At 56.7% G+C, this 18,888-nt stretch overlaps 7 protein-coding genes across 7 annotated transcripts in view; 3 read left to right on the forward strand and 4 right to left on the reverse strand.

Moving 5' to 3' along the window:
• The window catches only part of CHGG_01363 (uncharacterized protein), a gene marked incomplete at both ends in the record, with an annotated part of 976 nt that extends 427 nt beyond the window's left edge, over positions 1-549 (forward strand). The window contains one exon of the mRNA XM_001220583.1: positions 172-549. Within this exon, the coding sequence (XP_001220584.1) occupies positions 172-549 (378 nt within the window). The remainder of the gene's footprint in view (positions 1-171) is intronic.
• A 354-nt stretch (positions 550-903) lies between these two features.
• On the reverse strand, positions 904-1,999 carry CHGG_01364 (uncharacterized protein; the record flags this gene model as incomplete). Its single annotated transcript, XM_001220584.1, has 2 exons — positions 904-1,637; positions 1,696-1,999. 2 exons carry the CDS (start codon positions 1,997-1,999, stop codon positions 904-906), a joined length of 1,038 nt encoding a protein of 345 aa, XP_001220585.1.
• Positions 2,000-3,612: 1,613 nt separating this feature from the next.
• On the reverse strand, positions 3,613-7,385 carry CHGG_01365 (uncharacterized protein; the record flags this gene model as incomplete). The annotated part of the gene is made up of 6 exons (XM_001220585.1): positions 3,613-4,027; positions 4,461-4,677; positions 4,730-6,202; positions 6,267-6,477; positions 6,527-6,725; positions 6,811-7,385. 6 exons carry the CDS (start codon positions 7,383-7,385, stop codon positions 3,613-3,615), a joined length of 3,090 nt encoding a protein of 1,029 aa, XP_001220586.1.
• Positions 7,386-8,260: 875 nt separating this feature from the next.
• Positions 8,261-10,320, reverse strand: CHGG_01366 (uncharacterized protein; the record flags this gene model as incomplete). The annotated part of the gene is made up of 3 exons (XM_001220586.1): positions 8,261-8,464; positions 8,611-9,410; positions 9,495-10,320. 3 exons carry the CDS (start codon positions 10,318-10,320, stop codon positions 8,261-8,263), a joined length of 1,830 nt encoding a protein of 609 aa, XP_001220587.1.
• A 337-nt stretch (positions 10,321-10,657) lies between these two features.
• Positions 10,658-12,357, forward strand: CHGG_01367 (uncharacterized protein; the record flags this gene model as incomplete). The annotated part of the gene is made up of 5 exons (XM_001220587.1): positions 10,658-10,807; positions 10,875-11,000; positions 11,085-11,162; positions 11,221-11,906; positions 11,970-12,357. 5 exons carry the CDS (start codon positions 10,658-10,660, stop codon positions 12,355-12,357), a joined length of 1,428 nt encoding a protein of 475 aa, XP_001220588.1.
• A 1,987-nt stretch (positions 12,358-14,344) lies between these two features.
• Positions 14,345-14,789, reverse strand: CHGG_01368 (uncharacterized protein; the record flags this gene model as incomplete). Its single annotated transcript, XM_001220588.1, has 2 exons — positions 14,345-14,613; positions 14,732-14,789. The coding sequence occupies 2 exons, from the start codon at positions 14,787-14,789 to the stop codon at positions 14,345-14,347; spliced, it is 327 nt and encodes a 108-aa protein (XP_001220589.1).
• Positions 14,790-17,270: 2,481 nt separating this feature from the next.
• On the forward strand, positions 17,271-18,862 carry CHGG_01369 (uncharacterized protein; the record flags this gene model as incomplete). Its single annotated transcript, XM_001220589.1, has 2 exons — positions 17,271-17,602; positions 17,671-18,862. The coding sequence occupies 2 exons, from the start codon at positions 17,271-17,273 to the stop codon at positions 18,860-18,862; spliced, it is 1,524 nt and encodes a 507-aa protein (XP_001220590.1).
• Positions 18,863-18,888: the final 26 nt, after the last annotated feature.

The following is an 18,888-nucleotide window of genomic DNA, read 5'->3' on the forward strand; positions in this document are numbered from 1 at the left end:
GCTCCCCCCACCCCAGAAAATGTTCAACACCCTCTGACCTCCGTCCTCCCTACATCCGGCGCAACCCCGACATCCGCCAACCGCCTCCCAACTGATCATCCGCCCGCAAATCCAACCGTGGCACCCGTCCTCCCACCCTCGTGCACGAAGCGGCCCTCGCCCGTACAACAGCTCACGCTGCGCGGCGTCTCGGACCGCTTCTGGGTGTTCATCTCGGACCTGTTCACGCACCAGACGGCCTTCTTCGACGAGGCCGTCGCGGGCGAGACGCGCAACGCGACCTACCTGCGGCTGGCGAAGCTGGCGCGCGAGAGCGTGGGCGTGGACGAGGATGAGATGTATCAGCTGTTGGAGGTGAAGCAGCTGGATGGGGGCAAGAATGCGAGGAATAAGGTCACGGCCGACGTTAAGACCGTGGTGAAGATGGCGAGGTTGACGGGGGTGCATGTCACGCCGACGGTGCTGTTTAATGGGGTGGTGGTGGCCGAGATTGGGAGCGCGTGGACGGGGGAGGACTGGGAGCAGTGGTTGGATTCGAATATCCCGTGATTTTTGGGAGTTGGAGGGGGGGAAGGGGGGTCGTGGTGTTTAGGGGGGGGAATTGTTTGTCGGGGCGGGCAGGCAGGCAGGCTGAAAGATCGTTTTCATTTCTGGTCGGGACTAGCTGCCTACCTACCGGCCTACCTACCTACTTAGCTCAACGCGCGCGCATGCTCTCTCCCTGCGTCTCCCCACTCTATGTGCGATTATGCAGATGTAAAATGAACTCAAACAGCCAGAGCCAACAAAATATGCGTTTGGATGTGAACCGTACACCACCTTGACACCAGGTCTCTAGACAGGAGCAAGTAAAAAAAGAGAGATGGGGGGCAAGGGAATATTTACACACAGGGGTTGAGCCCCTTACAGACGATCCAGCTTCCGCCGCAAGTTCCGCGTCTTCTTCATCAGCTTCTTGTACTTCTTCTTCTTCATGCGCAGCTTGCGCTGCCGACGCACGCTGATGGCCTGCATGGTGCGGCCCTGGTGGCGGCGCGACTCGTCGTACCGCAGCTGTCGCCACAGCATGCGCTCCAGGAAGGACTGTGGCCGCTCGGTCGCCCCCTCCTCGACCAGCTCCGGGCTGTGCGCCACCACCTTGACCTGCCCGTCGGCGTCAACCGTCTCCTCGATGGTCACCATGGCCTTGTACACGCGCGTCTGGGCGTCCTGCGGCTCCGCGAGCTCCTCGGCGATGGCGCTGTTGGCCGACTCGGCATCGATGGCAGTCTCGGCGAGCGGCTCGGGGGCCGGGGGTGGGGCGTAGGGCAGGTACTGGCCAGCCATGGGGTTGAGCTGGATGTGGAGGTTGGTCTCGGAGCCGTCGCTGTGCTTTAGGCTGAGCTTCGCTGTCCCCTCCTCGGCATCGTGGGCCTCTTGCGACCGCTGCTTGTCTCCGTTGGCAACGTTCAGTTTCGACAGGGGCTCCTCCAGGTCAGATACCGTTTGTGAGAGGGTCGAGAGCACGTCGGCGACTCTGTTGTTTCGAGTCCGCGTGGCGAATATCCGGGCAAAGGCGTCGTCGGATACGGACTTGGGCATGAGCTGCGTTACCGAGATGGGCCGGTGGAGGGCGAAAAAGGTGGAGAGGGCGAGGCCTGCCGGCGTGTTAGAAGGTTGATTCACGCAACAGCACTCAAGTGTGACAATACAAACCTTCATCTCCAATATGCCTAGTACTAGGAACGCTGGGGGGTTGTGGAGCCGCCGCTTTTGCTTGCCCCTTGGACTTTTCTGTCTTGGAGCTTCGTGATGCGGGAACCGGGCGAGCGGCGAAATCCTTGGAGCCGTCGTCCGGGCTCGACGGTTTTGATGACGAGTAACGGCGCTGTTGAAAGCCTGTCGGCCTGTACGAGAGGCTGTATGAGGCAGCAGCTCGCGGGACGGACGAGGACAGGGAGGAAACGGTGGGCGACTGAGGCGTCGCAGCGACGACACGGCGCACGGATGAGGGCAGCATGGTGGGGGATGCCGCCTCAGGCGGAGCAGCACGAGTTCGCCTATGCGCAGCTCTCCTTTGTAGGCTCAAGACACCGACTGGAGTGGTGTGGGCGGCGTGCTGGTCGAAATTGGTGCCGAGATGTTGATGGTTGGAGATCACCAGTCACTCCTCGTTCGAGAATCAACGGTCTCGCCAAACTCGGTTGAAGTCCTTGTTGGCCGTTTTCGCCGCACGAAAATGGGTCGCCCAAGGCTTGGCAGAGGTACGTCCTTTTAGACTGGTCTGTGCGTAGGTCGGGTTAAGTGTGATGTGGAGGGGGAGGGAACGATAACCGATAAACAGCAACAGAACAACAGAACTGGCATGGGAACAGCTTCAACTTCCTATTTCAACTTCCAAGTTGCAGGTCCCAGATGATAAACAACGACACAGTCGCTTATTGCCCCCCACTTCCCTCTCGCCTCGCCCCCGTACCTCTGCAATAATCGCGTCACGTGGCGTTTAGGTATTGCGGAGATGCTGCGCGGACACACCGACTTAGTTTGAGGCGTGCCATTGCCAAGAGCGCCAACCTCGAATCACCCGCGGGGTTACGTGCCCAGGTGCCATTGCACATCGCACTCCGCTCCTCTCAGTGTCACAATGTCACAGGCTCACGGAGAGAGCGAGAAGCTCAGCTGGCGTCTGAATGGATGGGAGCGTCCTAACTATGCTTTTCCTGGTGGGTAATCCATTTCCATCCATCCATCGGGCTTTGTGGACGTGGATGAATCTCATGGAGTGTCGAGATGCAATAGCTCGGCATAGAGAACAACTCAAGGAGCCGGCAACTTTCCCGAGATGGTACCTGGTCGCTCGCCCGCAGCGCCTGGCCAGACGCCCCCACCCGCCCCTGCATCCCGAACACTCCTCCCGCGATTCAGAGAAAGCACCAGGAACCCGAACCTCGTGATTCCGTCCTGCTTCCCATATTGGTGAGCAAATAACAGGCTCGTCCCACAGGCATGTGGTGATCGGCGCATGTTTCTGTTCCCAGTCAAAGCCTTAAACTGTGAAGTCGACTCCTTGTATCGCTCCTGTTGTGTTCTTGTTAGTCCGTTGTTCCCTTGTTTCTGCTGTTTAACACGTGTAGTCTGAAGGACCGGTCCCGGACCAGCCCTTCCAATCGATGTCAATCTACGGGGCCCCTGCATGACATCATGCGTGCTTCTGCGTACCCGACTGTACAGGGACACCAACCTGTTGTCGAACGACACGCTCATGGTCCACCCGGGGTTGTTCAATATTATACGGTCACATCTGAAGGGCGACTTGTGGTGGAAAATCTATAAGGCATGAAGTGGTGAGCGCCTGGGGAACCTGCTAAACTGGCTGGTCCAGTCATTGCTGCGGGAAATGGTGAATTACCATCTGTTCCAACAGGTTCCCCAACGGGAATCGGTTCTCGTTGCGAGACCCACGATCAGTTGCAGGGTCGGCTAGTCCGTTGAAATTGCGCCAAACTCAACCATCAAGGTGGCCCAGGAAAGTTCGTTGTTGCGCGCCTTCGCGATGAACCGATTATACAAGTCCGGGTGGGCTGTAGCAATGGCCTCCAGTGCGCACATGGTTGCGGCATCCTCAGTCATCTTCTAGCCCTTGGTTTGATCGAGTCTCTGGCGGAAGTAGTTCAGCCGATGTTGGAACGCGGAGAACTTGTTGTAGTTCTCTCTCTTGATCGTGAACAGTTCCCGGCATAATGAGTAATTGGCCTCATGGCTGTCCTCGTCGTCGAAGTATTGCGTCAATTTATCGAGGGTCGACTTCGGGTTCTGTTCCGTGATATCCCAGCCCATGGTCTTCAAGGTCGTCCACACCACTTGGTGAGGGACAGTCTTCTGGATGCAGTTATCGACGGCAGCTCTATCTTTCTTCCACTTCTCCTTCTCGGCGTTGTCCGCTGGTTCCGGGACCTCCCTGAGGATATGGTCGTGGAGATCGGCTCTCTTGAGGGCGCTGATCAGGTTGTCGGGCCACGTAGGGAAATCCTCCTCTTTCATGAGGTGGCTGGTCAGTGAGATGTCGTTCCTGTTTTGTTCTTCGATGCGCTTTCTTCTGTCTTGGTCCTCGGCGCGCTTCACCTGCATTGTTTTTTGAAACGCCTCCTGTTCCGTTTCTCTGCGATGCGATCTTACTGCGGCTTGACGAAAGAGAGGAGTGCTGTGCTAAGACTGAATGCTGATGAGGGCTCAAAACCTGTGGCAACACAGGGAAACGAGAAATATGTAAATCAATCTGCTGGTGTTACTGGCCGCGCTGCGTAACAGACCAAAAGTACGAGCGGCATTAGGTATTTAAAATGGTATTTGAAGGATACTGATCAAAAGGCAAGTGGCAGGTACCTGAACCCAGGTAGGTACTAGTTCAGATGGCATCCAATTCCGCAAGGACCTTGATTTTACTCTTCCTCTTGCCGTCCCAGGAAGCCAAGCCATCTCACTGTCTCTTCTCCAAAGCAAAGTAAACCTTCACCTGCACCTCGTTCGCCCACCCACTCTCGAGTCCCATTTCGTTCCACGCTGTCTCGATATCCACGTCGAGGACATGCTCATCCTGCTTGCTGACAGACGCAGTGTGAGGAGGGATCGGCTGCCCCTGGATAGTCACCATGAAGTCGTCATTGAGCGACAGCTCGGGAAGCGCCGAGATGTAAATGCCTACAAGAAGTCAGTATCACCAATTCTCCAGCACACAGTGCTAATCACTTACCCAACACCCCCAACGCCTTGACCGTTGCATCCACAACCATCCTCCCATTCTCACGAACCTCGAACACGGTTCTCAGCACCGCCGCGCACCCGGTCATCTTGCCCACCAACCCCAAGTTCGCAAGCAACACCTCCCCCCTCGTCCTTGACTGCACCGCATGCAGCGGATACGCACAGAACACATCACACCCCTTCCCCCCCAGCGAAACCGTCAGCATCGCCGCCGGCGACCCGACCTCCAGCGGGCGCGTCACCCGGCCCGTGGCATGCGAGCGCACCACATACCCGCCCCCCGCCTCCGCACCCCCCACACCCGGAAACCGCCCCAACGGCAACACCTCCGTAACCACGCCCCCCACCCGGACATTAAACACACCCACAATCCCCGTCCCCGTCCCCGCCCTTCCATGGTACGCACCCACCTTCAACAGCGCCGCCGCCGCCGCCCCGTCACCACCACCGCGGTACTCATTATACACATCCATCGCCCTGCCCGGCACACTCGGCCGGAAGACCACCGTCTTCCCGCGCGGCGTGGGGCCCGACACCGCCTTCAACAACGCCAGGTCATGGCGGCCGGGCACATCGGTCAGGCACACGGGCCCGCCGCCCACGCAGCGCGCGGCCGCGTGGAAGGTTGCCCAGCTGCTCTCACCACCGTCATCGCCATCTCCGTCGTGGCGGGTGGTGGTCTGGAACATATCCCAGTCCGGGACGACGTTGAGGTGCTGGGCAAGCAAGGCGTTGTGGGCGGCGGCGAAGACGTGCCAGGGGTGGGCGGGGGGGACGCCGGGGAAGAAGTCGTCGGAGATGCGGCAGGCGATGGTGGGCCGCGTGTGGGGGAGGAGGGAGTGGAAGAGGGTGGGCGGGGTGAGGGACATGCACGAGGTGACGTGGCCGCTGAAGTGGCGGAGGGAGGCGGATGTCCAGGCGTCGAGGTAGGGTTTGGTGAGGGCGCGGCGGGTGGGCGGGTGCGGGAGGGTGTCGAGCATGTATTGGGCGTCGGTCTTGACACCGTCGATGCCGCTGGTGGTGAGGAAGGTGTAGAAGTCGTTGTAGAAGGTTTGAATGGAGGATGGGGCGATGATGGTCATGGTGTTGTTGATGGGAAGTTGGGACTTTTCGGGGTCGTCGCGGGTCACCTGGATGGTTTTGTAGCGCTTGCTGAGCGGGCCGGATGGGGAGAGGCCGCCCCAGTAGCCTAGTAGGGCGTGCCAAACCGCGATGTACCGGATGTTTTTGTGTTTTGAGCGAATATCAGAGACGAGAGCTTTGAGGCCCCTGGGAAAGGCCTTCGGTTCGGCTTCGAAGTCGTTCCACCCGTATTGCCACTGGCCGTCACCGCGGTAGTCGATGTCTTGCCAGTTGTCGTCAATGATAAGGTTGGATATCCTGATGTTGTTCTCTGCTAGAGTGTCCAGTGCCTTCAGAACCTTCTCTTCGGTTAGCTTCTGGCCCAGAGAGTTCCAGGTGCCTAATGATGGTAAGGTCAGAATAAGCGATATTACGAAAGGTAAGTAGGAAGGCCGCCAACTCACAATATCCCAAACCGTCGTACCAGTTTTCATACCACTGGGCCCCGACATCACCTTTCGGTATGGTCTCGGCCACAGTTTGGGTGGCAGATGCACTCGTTCCCATGACCAAAGAACGGGCGTGGTACATGACAGCAGCAATCGTGCTCTCGAAATCATCCCCGATTGCTGCTAGGGCAGTCCCCGTCGCTGGTTCCGCGTTGTCACTCCGAATCTAGACGAACATTAGCCCTACCGCAGTCATGATTTCGGGGTTTACATACATGGAGCGTCAAGCCGCCGGAATCACCACCTCGGAACAAGGTGGTGACATCGTTGATCCCACTCATCCCGAGAAAAACCATGTGCTTGCCTTGGGCGGAAAGAAATGAACAAAGTAAGGCATCTTTGTCGGGGCCAAACTCTGACTTTCCTTGCCTTGGAGCAAGCCAAGGGGTCGAGGTCCTGACCAAAGCAAACCACCTGCTGGTGATTAGTTTTTGTTGAGAAGTCACTCAGCAGCAGGTCGGGGAAAACCCATAAATCCCCCTTCTTGTTAGTCCCTTACCTGAGAAATCGACCCCATGGAATACCGACCGGAGTTTGGTGAAATGTCGATTCGTGCCCCTTTGCCCCTTCTACGTCAGCCTCGATGGACCATAGTCGAGTCCTGGGAGTTTGGCTCAGATGGCTCTTCCACTTGAGGTCTGGGTTGAGATTCGGAATCAGGTCCGGCAACTGCTCGGGGTCGCCCTCCCGTGTTGGCTTCTGGTTAATCACAACCACCCCATCGTCTGAGTGTTGCTCATCGCGGACCCATCGCCACTCCTCAGCACCAGTCCGTCTCCGGAACTTGATTGTAAAGGTGAGCGAGGAACGGACGACTAATTTAGCTGTGAAATACAGCCTTTCGGTCGTCCCCGCGGGTTGGTGTAGGTCTGTGGGCTGACCATCTGGTTGACTCAGGATACACTCCGTCTCGACCCATTCCGACCCATCACCGTTCAAGGACCAGAGAGTGAGCTGCCATGGCTCAGCCTTGAGTTCACAGGGGACCTCGAGAACGACATGGAATGTCACATCACCATCCTGGAGCTGCGTGACTTGGCCGAGGGGTGGGTATGCCGCGATAAAGGCCGTCATGTTTGTACATAGAAGTCGGGCTTCAGCCGGACCTTGGCTCGATGTGCACAAATAAGATGTCAGGAGTGGTGTGGAAGCTTGATGCCAGCGTTAGCATAGACGGCCTCGGACGAGGTATCAGTGCATAGCAATGTGGGTCAGAGACCAGATCAGAGGACTCGCCAAAGCTCAACCAGCATAGCCCAACGAGGAAGGCAGGTCCTAACCGATGAGCTAATTGGCGGGATATTACGGGGAGGTTAATGGTCTTGCGACGGCGGGAATCTTTGGGCTCGGAGCTGTGTTCAACCCGCACACCGGGGAAATTTTAAATGAATGGAGAGATGGGGTACAGGTAATGATATAAGTGCTTAGCTTGAAATGAGACGGCACTAGATGGACACTTGGGGGCGTGAGATAACTTGCAGATTCGAGCCTTGCAACGCCGGGGGATAACTACCTACCTACCTATGCTAAGCAGAGCATACCGCATCATCCATTATCATTCAAATAAGCGCTCCTTCCCTAATACATACTCGGACTCTCCTCATCGTAATTGTGGCACGATAAGAAAATAAATACATTTTCAGTGCTGTCATGAAGAGCTCAGGTCCCAGTGCAGGGGGGTGCTGGGGCGGGGTCAGGTGCAAGGAAGCCCGGAATTTTCTCTGGGCGTGGGTGTAATCGAGATTCTGAATATTACTTTGACCTCGAAACACGACACACAAGACCTGATGATATGGATGTTTATGGGATGGAGGTGACCTGTGAGAGATTTTATCGGCATCATTCTTAACAATTCTAAACACGATCTAAATAGACGAACCCGCCCACCCCTGCTTTTTATGTCCCAGCCTTTTCCACCTTTTCCCACCTACAAGTGAAATGAAGCCAACTCATTTACCCTTCGCAGCAAGGTACTCCACATCACCGATCTCCCTCAGCTTATTCCCCTTCTCAATGACCTGCTCCTCCATGTTGGCCTGGTACCGTTTCATCTTCTCCTGGTACTCGGGCATGGACGATCCCAGGATCCGGATGGCCAGCAGCGCGGCGTTGGTCGAGTTGTTGATCCCCACCGTAGCAGTCGGCACGCCTCTCTGTTGAACAACCAGTTTGGTTAGCTACTCACTCACAACAGCAATCTAACCTCCCCCCGTCCTTCAAAAAGGAGGGAAAGGAAAAGAAAAGAAAAAAAAAAAGGTAGAAAAAAGGCAGAGGAAAGAAAGAAAGAGACCCAACTGACCGGCATCTGCACAATACTCAACAAACTATCCATCCCATCCAAATGCGTCGCCTTCACGGGCACCCCAATCACCGGCAACGGCGTCTCGGACGCGAACATGCCCGGCAGGTGGGCCGCGCCCCCGGCCGCCGCGATGACGACGCGCACGCCGCGGCCCGCCGCTGCCGCCGCCACCTCCATCATGTACCGCGCCGTGCGGTGCGCCGACGTGATGTCCACCGCATACGGCACATCAAACTCGCGGAGGATGGCTAGCCCCGCGCTGAGTACGGGAAGGTCGGAGTCGGAACCCATGGTGATGAGAACGAGGGGGGCGGGAGTGGTTGAGGGGGTGGGTTGTGGGGTGGTGGTGGTGGTGGTGGTGGTGGTGGTGGTTGTGGGCCGGAGGGTTTCGGCGGAGGCGGTGAGGCGGTCGTGGCGGATTTGGTTGACTAGGTCGGTCAGGGGTTTTGCTTTGGTTTCGAGGTCGTGGATGGAGAGTGTGGTGCTGGTGAGGGTGATGTGGCCGATCTTACGGCCGGGCTTGGAGGCTTTGTTGTAGAGGTGTAGGTGGATGTCCATATCGTCGTCGAAGGTCTTCCGGGCTAGCTCGGCGAGTGGGAGATGGGCTGAGGGGGTGGCCCCCCCAAGAATGTTGAGCATAATGGAGGAGGCGACTCTGGGCGTCAGCTTCTGGGGGACGGGGAGGTCAAGGACAGCGTGTATTTGCGCCTTGTATTGCGACATCTGGGGGACTGCTTCGATGGTGTAATGGCCTGAGTTGTGAGGACGGGGGGCGACCTCGTTAACCATTAGAGAGCCTATGGGTATCAGTGAGAAGCTTTATTTTAGGGTATGGGTTTCCGTACCGTCTTCGAGAACAAACATTTCCACGGCAAACACACCGCGGCCCCAGAGCGTGCTGATCACCTCCGTTGCCAGCTTTCGGGCAGCCTCACAGACGGTCTCCGAAACATCTCGGGGTGGCATAAAAACCTTGGTGCAGATGCTGTCCTCGTGGATGGTCTCCACGGCGGGGTAAGCGACACAACTCTTGAGCGTCCCATCGTCGTCCTCCGTCCTGATGACCATGACGGCCAGCTCCTTGACAAAGGGGGCCCATTTCTCGGCGTACAGGCTCAGCCCCCCAAGCGCCTTGACTGCAGCTTCAAAGTCTTCCTCGCTGTCGACCTTGAAGTTGCCTCTCCCATCATAGCTGCCCTTCCGTGCCTTCAGCATGAAGGGGAGGCCGAATTTGGCGGCAGCGTTCTTGAGCGAGTTGAGAGCGGCTGGCCCCGACTCGATCGCGACCTGCTCCGCGATGGGGATGTTCTTGTCACTCGTACGGAAGTGCTCTTTTTGGAGGTACTTGTCCTGGATGAGGCGGATCGTCTTCCATGACGGGTGGACAGGGGGCTTATGAATCTTGGTGGTACCGTCGGCTTGCTTCACCTCGACGCCGTTCTTCTCGATGTCCTCGAGCACCTCGGTCTCGACATGCTCAATTTCGACTGACAGAAAGTCGGATTGGGCAGCCAGCTCCCGGATGCGAGCGGGGTCCTTGAACGAGCCGACAACATGGCGGTTGGTATTGTGCGCCTGCTTGGCGGGGGAATTTTCCTCGTCGAGAATGGCGATGTCGATGCCGAGTGGATTGGCCGCTTCACATAACATGCGCCCAAGTTGCCCACCGCCTAGCAGACCGATGACGGGATTCCTGTCGGCCGTCATATTTCCCCTCCTCTTTTTGATCTTCCGATCGCAAGATAATTCCGTTGCATTGGTGGTTTAGGGAAGTTGATTTGTGACCTTGTAAGTGGGACATGTGACGACCGAAATCGGGTGCAGAAACGGAATTTCAAAATGCCAAGATAATTTGCGGGGCAAAAGAGCTTCTATATCACGTGATAGGAGCTCGAACCAGCTTTGGCCCGGACGTTCCCGAGATAGGCCTTGGAAGTGAGGCAAAATTACGCTGCATACAGTAGTTTTTTGAATCAAGCGAGGAGCCAGGACTTTCCTTCAAACCGCTCATTTTCCAACCCCCCCCCCCTACACATCCGCGTCCATGGCGTCCCGGAGACTTGCTCTGAACCTCGCGCAGGGCCTTCGCGGCCGCGCTGGAGGTCTTTCTCTCCCCACCAAGCGAGGTCTCGCAACGCCGCACTCGTCGCCTGCGATCAAGACCGAAACCACAACACTCAAGAATGGCCTGACCGTGAGCTACCCCCCTGACAACCATTGACTAATTGGCCCTAGTCGCTAACTTCTGTCCCTCCTTCCAGGTCGCGACTCAGTACTCGCCCTATGCCCAGACCTCGACCGTCGGCGTGTGGATCGATGCCGGCTCCCGCGCCGAAACCGCCGAGACGAACGGCACCGCTCACTTTCTCGAGCATCTCGCCTTCAAGGTACGGATCAGCTCGCCGGCGCCTGCTGCAGCTCGAAGCATATTTTTTTGAGCACCCGACCGATGGTTCTGACTCGCGGAATAGGGTACCTCGAAGAGGACACAACACCAGTTGGAGCTTGAGATCGAGAACATGGGCGGGCACCTGAACGCCTACACCTCGGTCCGTCATGCCCCGCGTATTTGGTGAACCCCTCGTCGATCTCTAACCCCGGTAACAGCGCGAGAACACCGTCTACTTTGCCAAGGCTCTTAACGAGGACGTCCCCCAGTGTGTCGACATCCTGCAAGATATTCTCCAGAACTCGAAGCTCGAGGAGTCCGCTATCGAGCGCGAGCGCGACGTCATCTTGCGCGAGTCCGAGGAGGTGGAGAAGCAGGTCGAGGAGGTTGTGTTCGACCACCTCCATGCCACCGCTTACCAGGGCCAGTCCTTGGGCCGCACCATTCTCGGCCCCCGCGAGAACATCCGCGACATCACCCGCACCGAGCTCGCCAACTACGTCAAGAACAACTACACGGCTGACCGCATGGTCCTTGCTGGCGCCGGCGGTATCCCCCACCAGCAGCTCGTCGAGATGGCCGACCGGTATTTCTCCAAGCTTCCGTCCAAGAGCCCCGAGACCAGCGCCTACGCCCTGTCCAAGAAGAAGCCCGACTTCATCGGCTCCGACGTTAGGATCCGCGACGACACCATCCCCACCGCCAACATTGCGATTGCCGTTGAGGGTGCCAGCTGGAGCGACCCCGACTACTTCACCGCGCTGGTCGCCCAGGCCATCGTCGGCAACTACGACAAGGCCCTTGGCAACGCCCCCCACCAGGGCAGCAAGCTCAGCGGCATCGTCCACAAGAACGACCTGGCCAACAGCTACATGAGCTTCTCCACCAGCTACAGCGACACTGGGTAAGTCTAGGTTATGGGTCGCTATCTTATGCAAAGAGAGCGCCTGCTAATGTATTCGTGCAGTCTCTGGGGTATCTATTTGGTCACCGACAAGCTCGGATCCGTCGATGACCTGGTGCACTTCGCTCTTCGTGAGTGGTCGCGCCTGTCGAGCAACGTGAGCGAGGCCGAGGTCGAGCGCGCCAAGGCCCAGCTCAAGGCATCCATCCTTCTGGCCCTGGACGGCACCACCGCTGTCGCCGAGGATATCGGTCGTCAAATCGTCAACACTGGCCGTCGCATGAGCCCCGGCGAGATCGAGCGCGTCATCGACAACATCACCGAGAAGGACGTTATGGAGTTTGCCAACAGGAGACTCTGGGACCAGGACATTGCCATCAGCGCTGTCGGCAGCATCGAGGGCCTGTTCGACTACGCGAGAGTGCGGGCCGACATGAGCAGGAACTTTTAAAGGAGGCAGAGGGGAAAAAAGGGATGAGTTGGGTGGAAGAGGTTCTGCCTTGTGGAGCGGAGAAGAGGCGCCCGGGTCAATGTATTATAATCGGTCATACATCCGAGCCCAACACGTGAAATGTACTGTAGGGGGCGGGCGGGTAGACATAGATCAAACGATCCTGCTTCTGTTGTTTAGCCTGGTTGGCGGACTGCATCCTATGTTTGGAAGATCTTGCGTGCGCCCACGGACATGAGCGGTTATCAACATGCGGACAATCTCAGTTGGGGGTTGAATACGGAACTGGTTGTGTCCTTCACATACCTCGTTCCTCGCTCTATTTTTTACCTGGCGAACATTACCACAGGTCAGGGGTATTGCCAAACACCAACTGCAGAAACGATGACGCTCCCACCACCAGCAGGAGAATTTGTTTTCCATCCTTCATTCACATAAAGGGACAAGCCTTGTGAATTGGAGTATGGCGGGGGAAGGGGGTGAAGATCGAGAGAGATGAAAGTTTTGGTACGATTGTTATTCTGCATGACGCCTTGGTAAGTTCCAACCTTTCGTCTTTTAATATTCCCCCCGGGATATGGTAGTAGTGAAAAGGACGTTGGGATCTGTTCCATGGTGCCATATCCGAAGTGATTCTGAGGTCGAGATCACCCGATGCTAGAACATGGCTATGCCTGTTGTGGTCTGGTTTCCGACCTAAGATCAGGGGAATCGGACTAGTTAGGGGTTCCTTTTCCTTGGTTCAAGGTAGAATCGGCTAACTCCAGAGGGTGCAATATCTTTTGTTGAGCACGGTTTAACCTAGATTCTGATTTGGCTCCCCCTTCAAGTGTGCCATCGAAGGGATGAATGATGTGCCGTGCTTCAAAAAGCAGCACGAGGCAATCTGTGAGACAAGCAGAACTCAGGATGGTGCTCGGGGTGGCACTCGTGATGGATCTTGTGATGGCATGGAGAGGAAGGGCCCATATCAGCTGGACGATAAGAACATCTGGCGTTACAAGTCACCCATATTCTAGAAAACACGACTTCATAAAGCCTTGCTTACATGTCGTGATCTCACCCGAGATAAATTATTCGGTAGGAGTTATGGTATGGTACCCCGGTCCGGTAACCCAAGGTCACATCCTCTCGCAAGCCCTAATCTCTCGGAATGGCTTCAGTTTCCCTGCATAGACTAACTACAGCATGGGTTGTCCATGATTATGCAAGTTGGTCCCTAGATCCCGTGGTCTAGACATGGATTTTAGCATCACCAGGACCTCTGGTATGGGCGAAACGGAAAGCACATGCAGCGGCGTCGCATCACTGATAAACTGACGCAATGTGGTGATCGGCTTATGATCTCACCTGGGCTGAACCGGGCTAATCAGGGATGATGTGAGCGGTCTGGAAAGAGAGGGTCATGAGGGCAGAGTCCATTTAAACTGCGGCACTTGACTGGGGTGGCACGGCAGCTGCAGGGCGGGAGCAAGCAGTGGGTGAGGTGGATTGGAGGGTGGTGAGAGAGTGAACAGCATCGTGGTGCCATGATCGACCTTGACCTGACCGGTGGCAGCGCGAATTTGACAACTCCGTGATAAAGCCGCCTTCCGGATGCTCCGGTCATCGGGGAGGGTGGTTAAACTCTGGAGTTTGCTCGCGTGGGTTCTGCGAGTTCTGTACGTTTCCCGCTTTCGGCGAGCTGCACGGTGTTGACTCGGCATCGCTGGGAGTCTCGGAGGGTAGAGGGCAATCATCGAAGGTTGTATTGTTGTGTCACCCGTTGCCCGACGTTGACGGTCTGCGAATACCTAGGCGGGATTCAATTATTGACGCAAAAAAGGCTTTCCGATTCCCCGGTTGCTCTTCGCCGGAAACCCCGGCACAAGTAGGTCATTCCTGCATTTCTCTCCTCCGCCCGACGTGAAGACGGGAATCTCCAGTCCCCGAAGCCCTTTAAACTTGCGCGTCTTGGTGGGCATCGCCTCGTTCTTGACACTTGGCGTCAAGCCTGGGCAGATTCAGTATGGGACGCAAGTGTGCCCGGGTCGACTGGAGGAAACTCGGCTCTGTCGGGTTGGAGGATGCCGGGCCTCGGCGGGCCGTTTGTGGCCCATTTGTGGCCGTTTGTGGCGCCGAGGTGGTGACGACTATTAGCAGGTAGCCCCGCCCCCGCTACTGCTTGATCCCGTCTGATCTCGCTGAGCTGGTTCGCTGCCGGGTGCACACCGTGGTGCCTCGCATGCAGAGCCACGCTCATCCAGTCAGCTGGTGCTAATGTTATTTTTTTTTTGCCTTTCTAGTCTGGCCAACCCGCGACTTGTGCAAGAAGAAATATGTCTTGGGGGTCTTTGGGGGTGTGGTGACAAATATTCGATCCAGCCCCTCCCACTTCCCAGGAACACCCACCCCGCCAAAGGCAACTTTGGAAGGATCGTCATGCAGGGCATGTTTGTTCGCAAAATTGAGATCGAATAAGCAATGCGTCTTCAACAGACGCTAGGCGTACCTGAGACGCTCAGCCCGTGTGGGCGGTGTTGTGGTCGGTGGCCAGGCGACCCGGAGACCTTCTGTGTGACTTGTGGATGGAAGACATCTAAGAGAAACACGGGGAGATTTTATTTGTGTTCTTGTACGTACATACATACCTAGATATCTCCTTACATACACAGTCATGACAAGAACTTGCCCCAACCTTGGCTACCACAGCATGCAAGCTGTGCAAGGATCAGGTCGATCTCAAGACGACTTTGCCTCGACAAATCGCTGTGCTGACGACCTGCAGACGCTCGCTGCAGTGTGACCCGCTGTATTCCCCGCGCCAACAACGACGCCATCTCCAGAACAGACACGCTGCGGGTCAATGTGCCGCGGTCCGTCTGCGGTCTCCATATTCTTCCCCAAGCGAAGAGGCGGCAATTATCGTGCCGTCTTGGATCCTGGGGTGTTCGAAAAGGCCGTGCTCCTTGGTCGTTGAAATCAACTAGGTCTTTTTGAATCGGCAATCTGTAATTATCTCGTGGCTCGTGATATTTGGAGGTACGAGAGGACCCAACACCAACCAAGGATTCATCACACAGGTAGATATTTGCTCGGTACGACAACCGTGATATCTGTTCGCCCTGCAGTGCCGATCGGGTATCGGTGATACGCCCGTACCCAACGCCTCGTACAGCGAGCGTCAGGCGACATCCCTGGCTCTTTTGGACCACAGAAAGCAATTGGCTTTTCGGTTTGCAGATGAGCGCCGCATCATCACTGGTGCCGGCGACGGACAGGTATGGAGCACTGCATACACAATCCTGCGCCTTTTGATGGGGGGTTTCTGCCATCTGTATATGCGTTGGTTTTGTTGAAGTGGATTATCTCATGAGGTTGGGCCTGACGGCCTGGATTCGAGCTCTAACGGTTTATTTCGCAATCTCAAACCTACAAGGGAGGCCGCCTCCGTCGTCTGTTTTGGTGTGACCTTCGGGAGGTAAATTCAGGCACAGCACAGCGAGTTAATTTGGAAGCTGATGCAGTTGGGCGGCTGGGTATTTCACCACACCATCTCAGCCTAGAGCATACTCCTCGTCGAGATGAGTGAATTGCTCGCGCATTGTAAAATAGCACGCGCAATTGACTCGGAGAATGTGTTGATTGTTGATTGTTGGGCACGGGGACAGACAACATTGCCCGGATATCACCGATACTGATTTGCGTGTATCGAGGGGTTTCGCAAACAGTTTATTTCTTCTGTCTGAGAGGTTTCAGGGCTGGCTCTGGTATGCTCCGTGATGCTTCCGCATTTGGTTAGATGCGGGCATCCCGCTCTCGCTTCCAGCCCGGCCATTTTGGTTTTGTCGCATCCCAAAACACACGGCGCGAGCTTGTCTTGCTGGGCCGCCGATGAACGAAAGCCGTTGAGAATCATGTCTAATAAATCTGTATATTTTTGGGATCAAACGCAAAGGCGCAGGAAGTTCCCGACGGCGTAAACATCTAATCCCGGAATACGCCGCGGGTAGCGCTCCGAGAAGCGCGTCATTGGAGACGGGATGGGCTGAACCCGCCCGAGAGGTTTCATCTAGGATCCGCCAGAGCGACGTAACTCAAATTGATGAGTGAGCACGAGCAAAGTGATGGAATGGGACCCAGGTTGACGTATTCTGTTTTGTGTACCCAGTGCATCCATGCACTGCGTACATGCTGCGCCTAGCCTCGTCAGCCCATCATTTCATCCGCACTCTCGCACTGCATCAACGAGTAGGTCGCTCGAATAGAGTTAGTTGTATCCAATGGGCTTGCTTTTGTGGCCATCGAAGGTCGTCAACCATGGCTGCCAGCTTTCCCGATCCCAGCTTGGCAATGCCCTTGTAAATCCCGCCTGTTCCGGACCCCTCCAACTCTCCAGCCCCCTGCAACCACCCAGTATGCCAGCCTGTGCTTGGAAGGACCTGCCCCACAATAGTTACCAACCATTCCTTTCCTCGCCTTCCGTTCGAGTCGACACAGCCCGCTTGCCCGCTTCCTTGCCTCCCCCACAGAGGTTGCTTGCCCCCCGTCCGGTCTCAGACGAGAGACGGTGCCGCCGCCCCAGCGCCCCTATCAATTTTCCATCGCCCACCACCCCATTTCAAGATCTTTGTCCCCCCATCATTTTCTCCACTTTCTGGGTTCACTGGACGCCTTCGCTTCTTCCGCCCATCGGCTCATCTATGAGTGTTCCCCAGCCTTTCCGGGGGATTCGCTCTCAACTCGAAACAACCATTGCGCATCAGCATCAGGCCGGTTTTATTTTGCATGCTGGCAAATGAGCCATCGTGTTCCTTTGGGCCGCATTTTAGTTACCCATGCTCGCGCCGCTCTCGACAAAAATTGCCTGATGGACACTCTGCGCCCGTGAATCGTTCAAGTCGCCACCGAGTCTCAACATTGTCTCCGGCAAGATGGCATTCTTAAACCCCGCCGTCGTGGAAGCGGTCCGAGTGGTGGTGAGGCAGGCCACCGAGGTCGCCGTAACGACGGCCCTCTCACAAACCCCGATTATCGCGACTCCAAGCCCCGCGACCGCACCGCCCGTCACTTCGGCCACCTTGACCTCACTAGGTCCTTCGCCCACTGATAGCAGCACCCTGGCCAATGGCGGCCCCAGTACTGGAGGAGATTCGGGGGGCGACAGTGGGGGAGGAGGAGGCGGGGGAGGTGGGGGAGGGGGTAACTCTTCGTCGCTACTGTTCTTCGTCGCTCTCGGATTTGGTGTCGTGTTCACGAACCTTTGGTCAGTATTCATTCGACAGGAAAGCGAAGCATTGGGAACTGCTGTCTAACAATGCGCACCACGGGTAGGATTATCGTTGGCGTCAAGTATTGCTTTAGATATAATGCGCGAGCCCGCCAGATGCGAAACGAAGAAGGGGAGCCGATTGGCATGGAGGCTGTGCCTCGCCCGCACCGCCGTCGGAGAGAGAAGAAGTTGATGCCGATCGACGAAGTGAACGAGAAATTCCCGATGGTCAAATACAAGTCTTGGGTTGCGAGCCGCGCGCAAGAAGGACTGCCAACACGAGGTGGTGTATCTGTTCCCCAGAGCCGACCAAACAGTGTCCGCGACGCCGAGGGTACGATTCGGGAAGCTTCTCTGCGGGAGCGCCCGTCAACCGACGGCCGGCCGACGACTAGCGCGACGGCGACTGGAATAGCGATGGAACCCACATCTGAAACCACGGCGGAAAATACCGAGAAGCCCCCAGTCCAAAGCCCTCGCCACGTCCCCAAGGAGAGTACATCGAGTACAGTTGCCGGACTTCGTCGAGCATCAACAGATTCTAACCGCGACCCTGACCCCGATACGGCTGTAGCAGACAAGCACCTTAGCCAAATTTCCCATGACGAGGATGACGAAGACGAACACATCGATGCCGCTCTGCCGCCAGAATGCCTAGGAACGTCGGGTGACACGTGCGCTATTTGCATCGATGCCCTCGAGGACGATGACGATGTGCGGGGCTTGACCTGCGGCCATGCTTTCCATGCTGCCTGTATTGACCCCTGGCTGACGACAAGGAGGGCATGCTGCCCATTGTGCAAGGCCGACTACTTCACTCCTAAGCTCCGCCCTCAGGCCACCACTGATGGCGCTGATGGTCAAACGCCCGTGGTCCACGTCACGGTCACTGCCAACGCACGCAACAACCGGATGAACCTGCCTGGTAGACCGCGACCGGCCTTCTTTAGCTTTGGGCGGACAGACCAAAACAGACGGCCGACGGCAAACAGGTCTCGGCCAAGAGAGACAGGGGGTTCAGCCATTCCTGGTCGTCAGAGATCAAGGCCGAGCCCCGCTTCGCCACCACGCGACGCAACACCCGCTCAATCTGGGGCCAGCGGCCTGCTTTCCAACCTCAGAAATGCGATCCCAACTTTCCGATTTGGTAGAGGCCAGTCTGGTCAGACCGACCAGACCCAGCCAGACCCAGCACCCTCCAGTGCTGTCACCCCATCGCAGCTCGAAGCCGGGGTTCGAGCTGCACAAAATTAACGACGAAACGACGTCGACATACTGCC

Source organism: Chaetomium globosum, genomic scaffold (genome assembly GCF_000143365.1).
Source record: "Chaetomium globosum CBS 148.51 scaffold_1 genomic scaffold, whole genome shotgun sequence".
NCBI lineage: Eukaryota > Fungi > Ascomycota > Sordariomycetes > Sordariales > Chaetomiaceae > Chaetomium > Chaetomium globosum.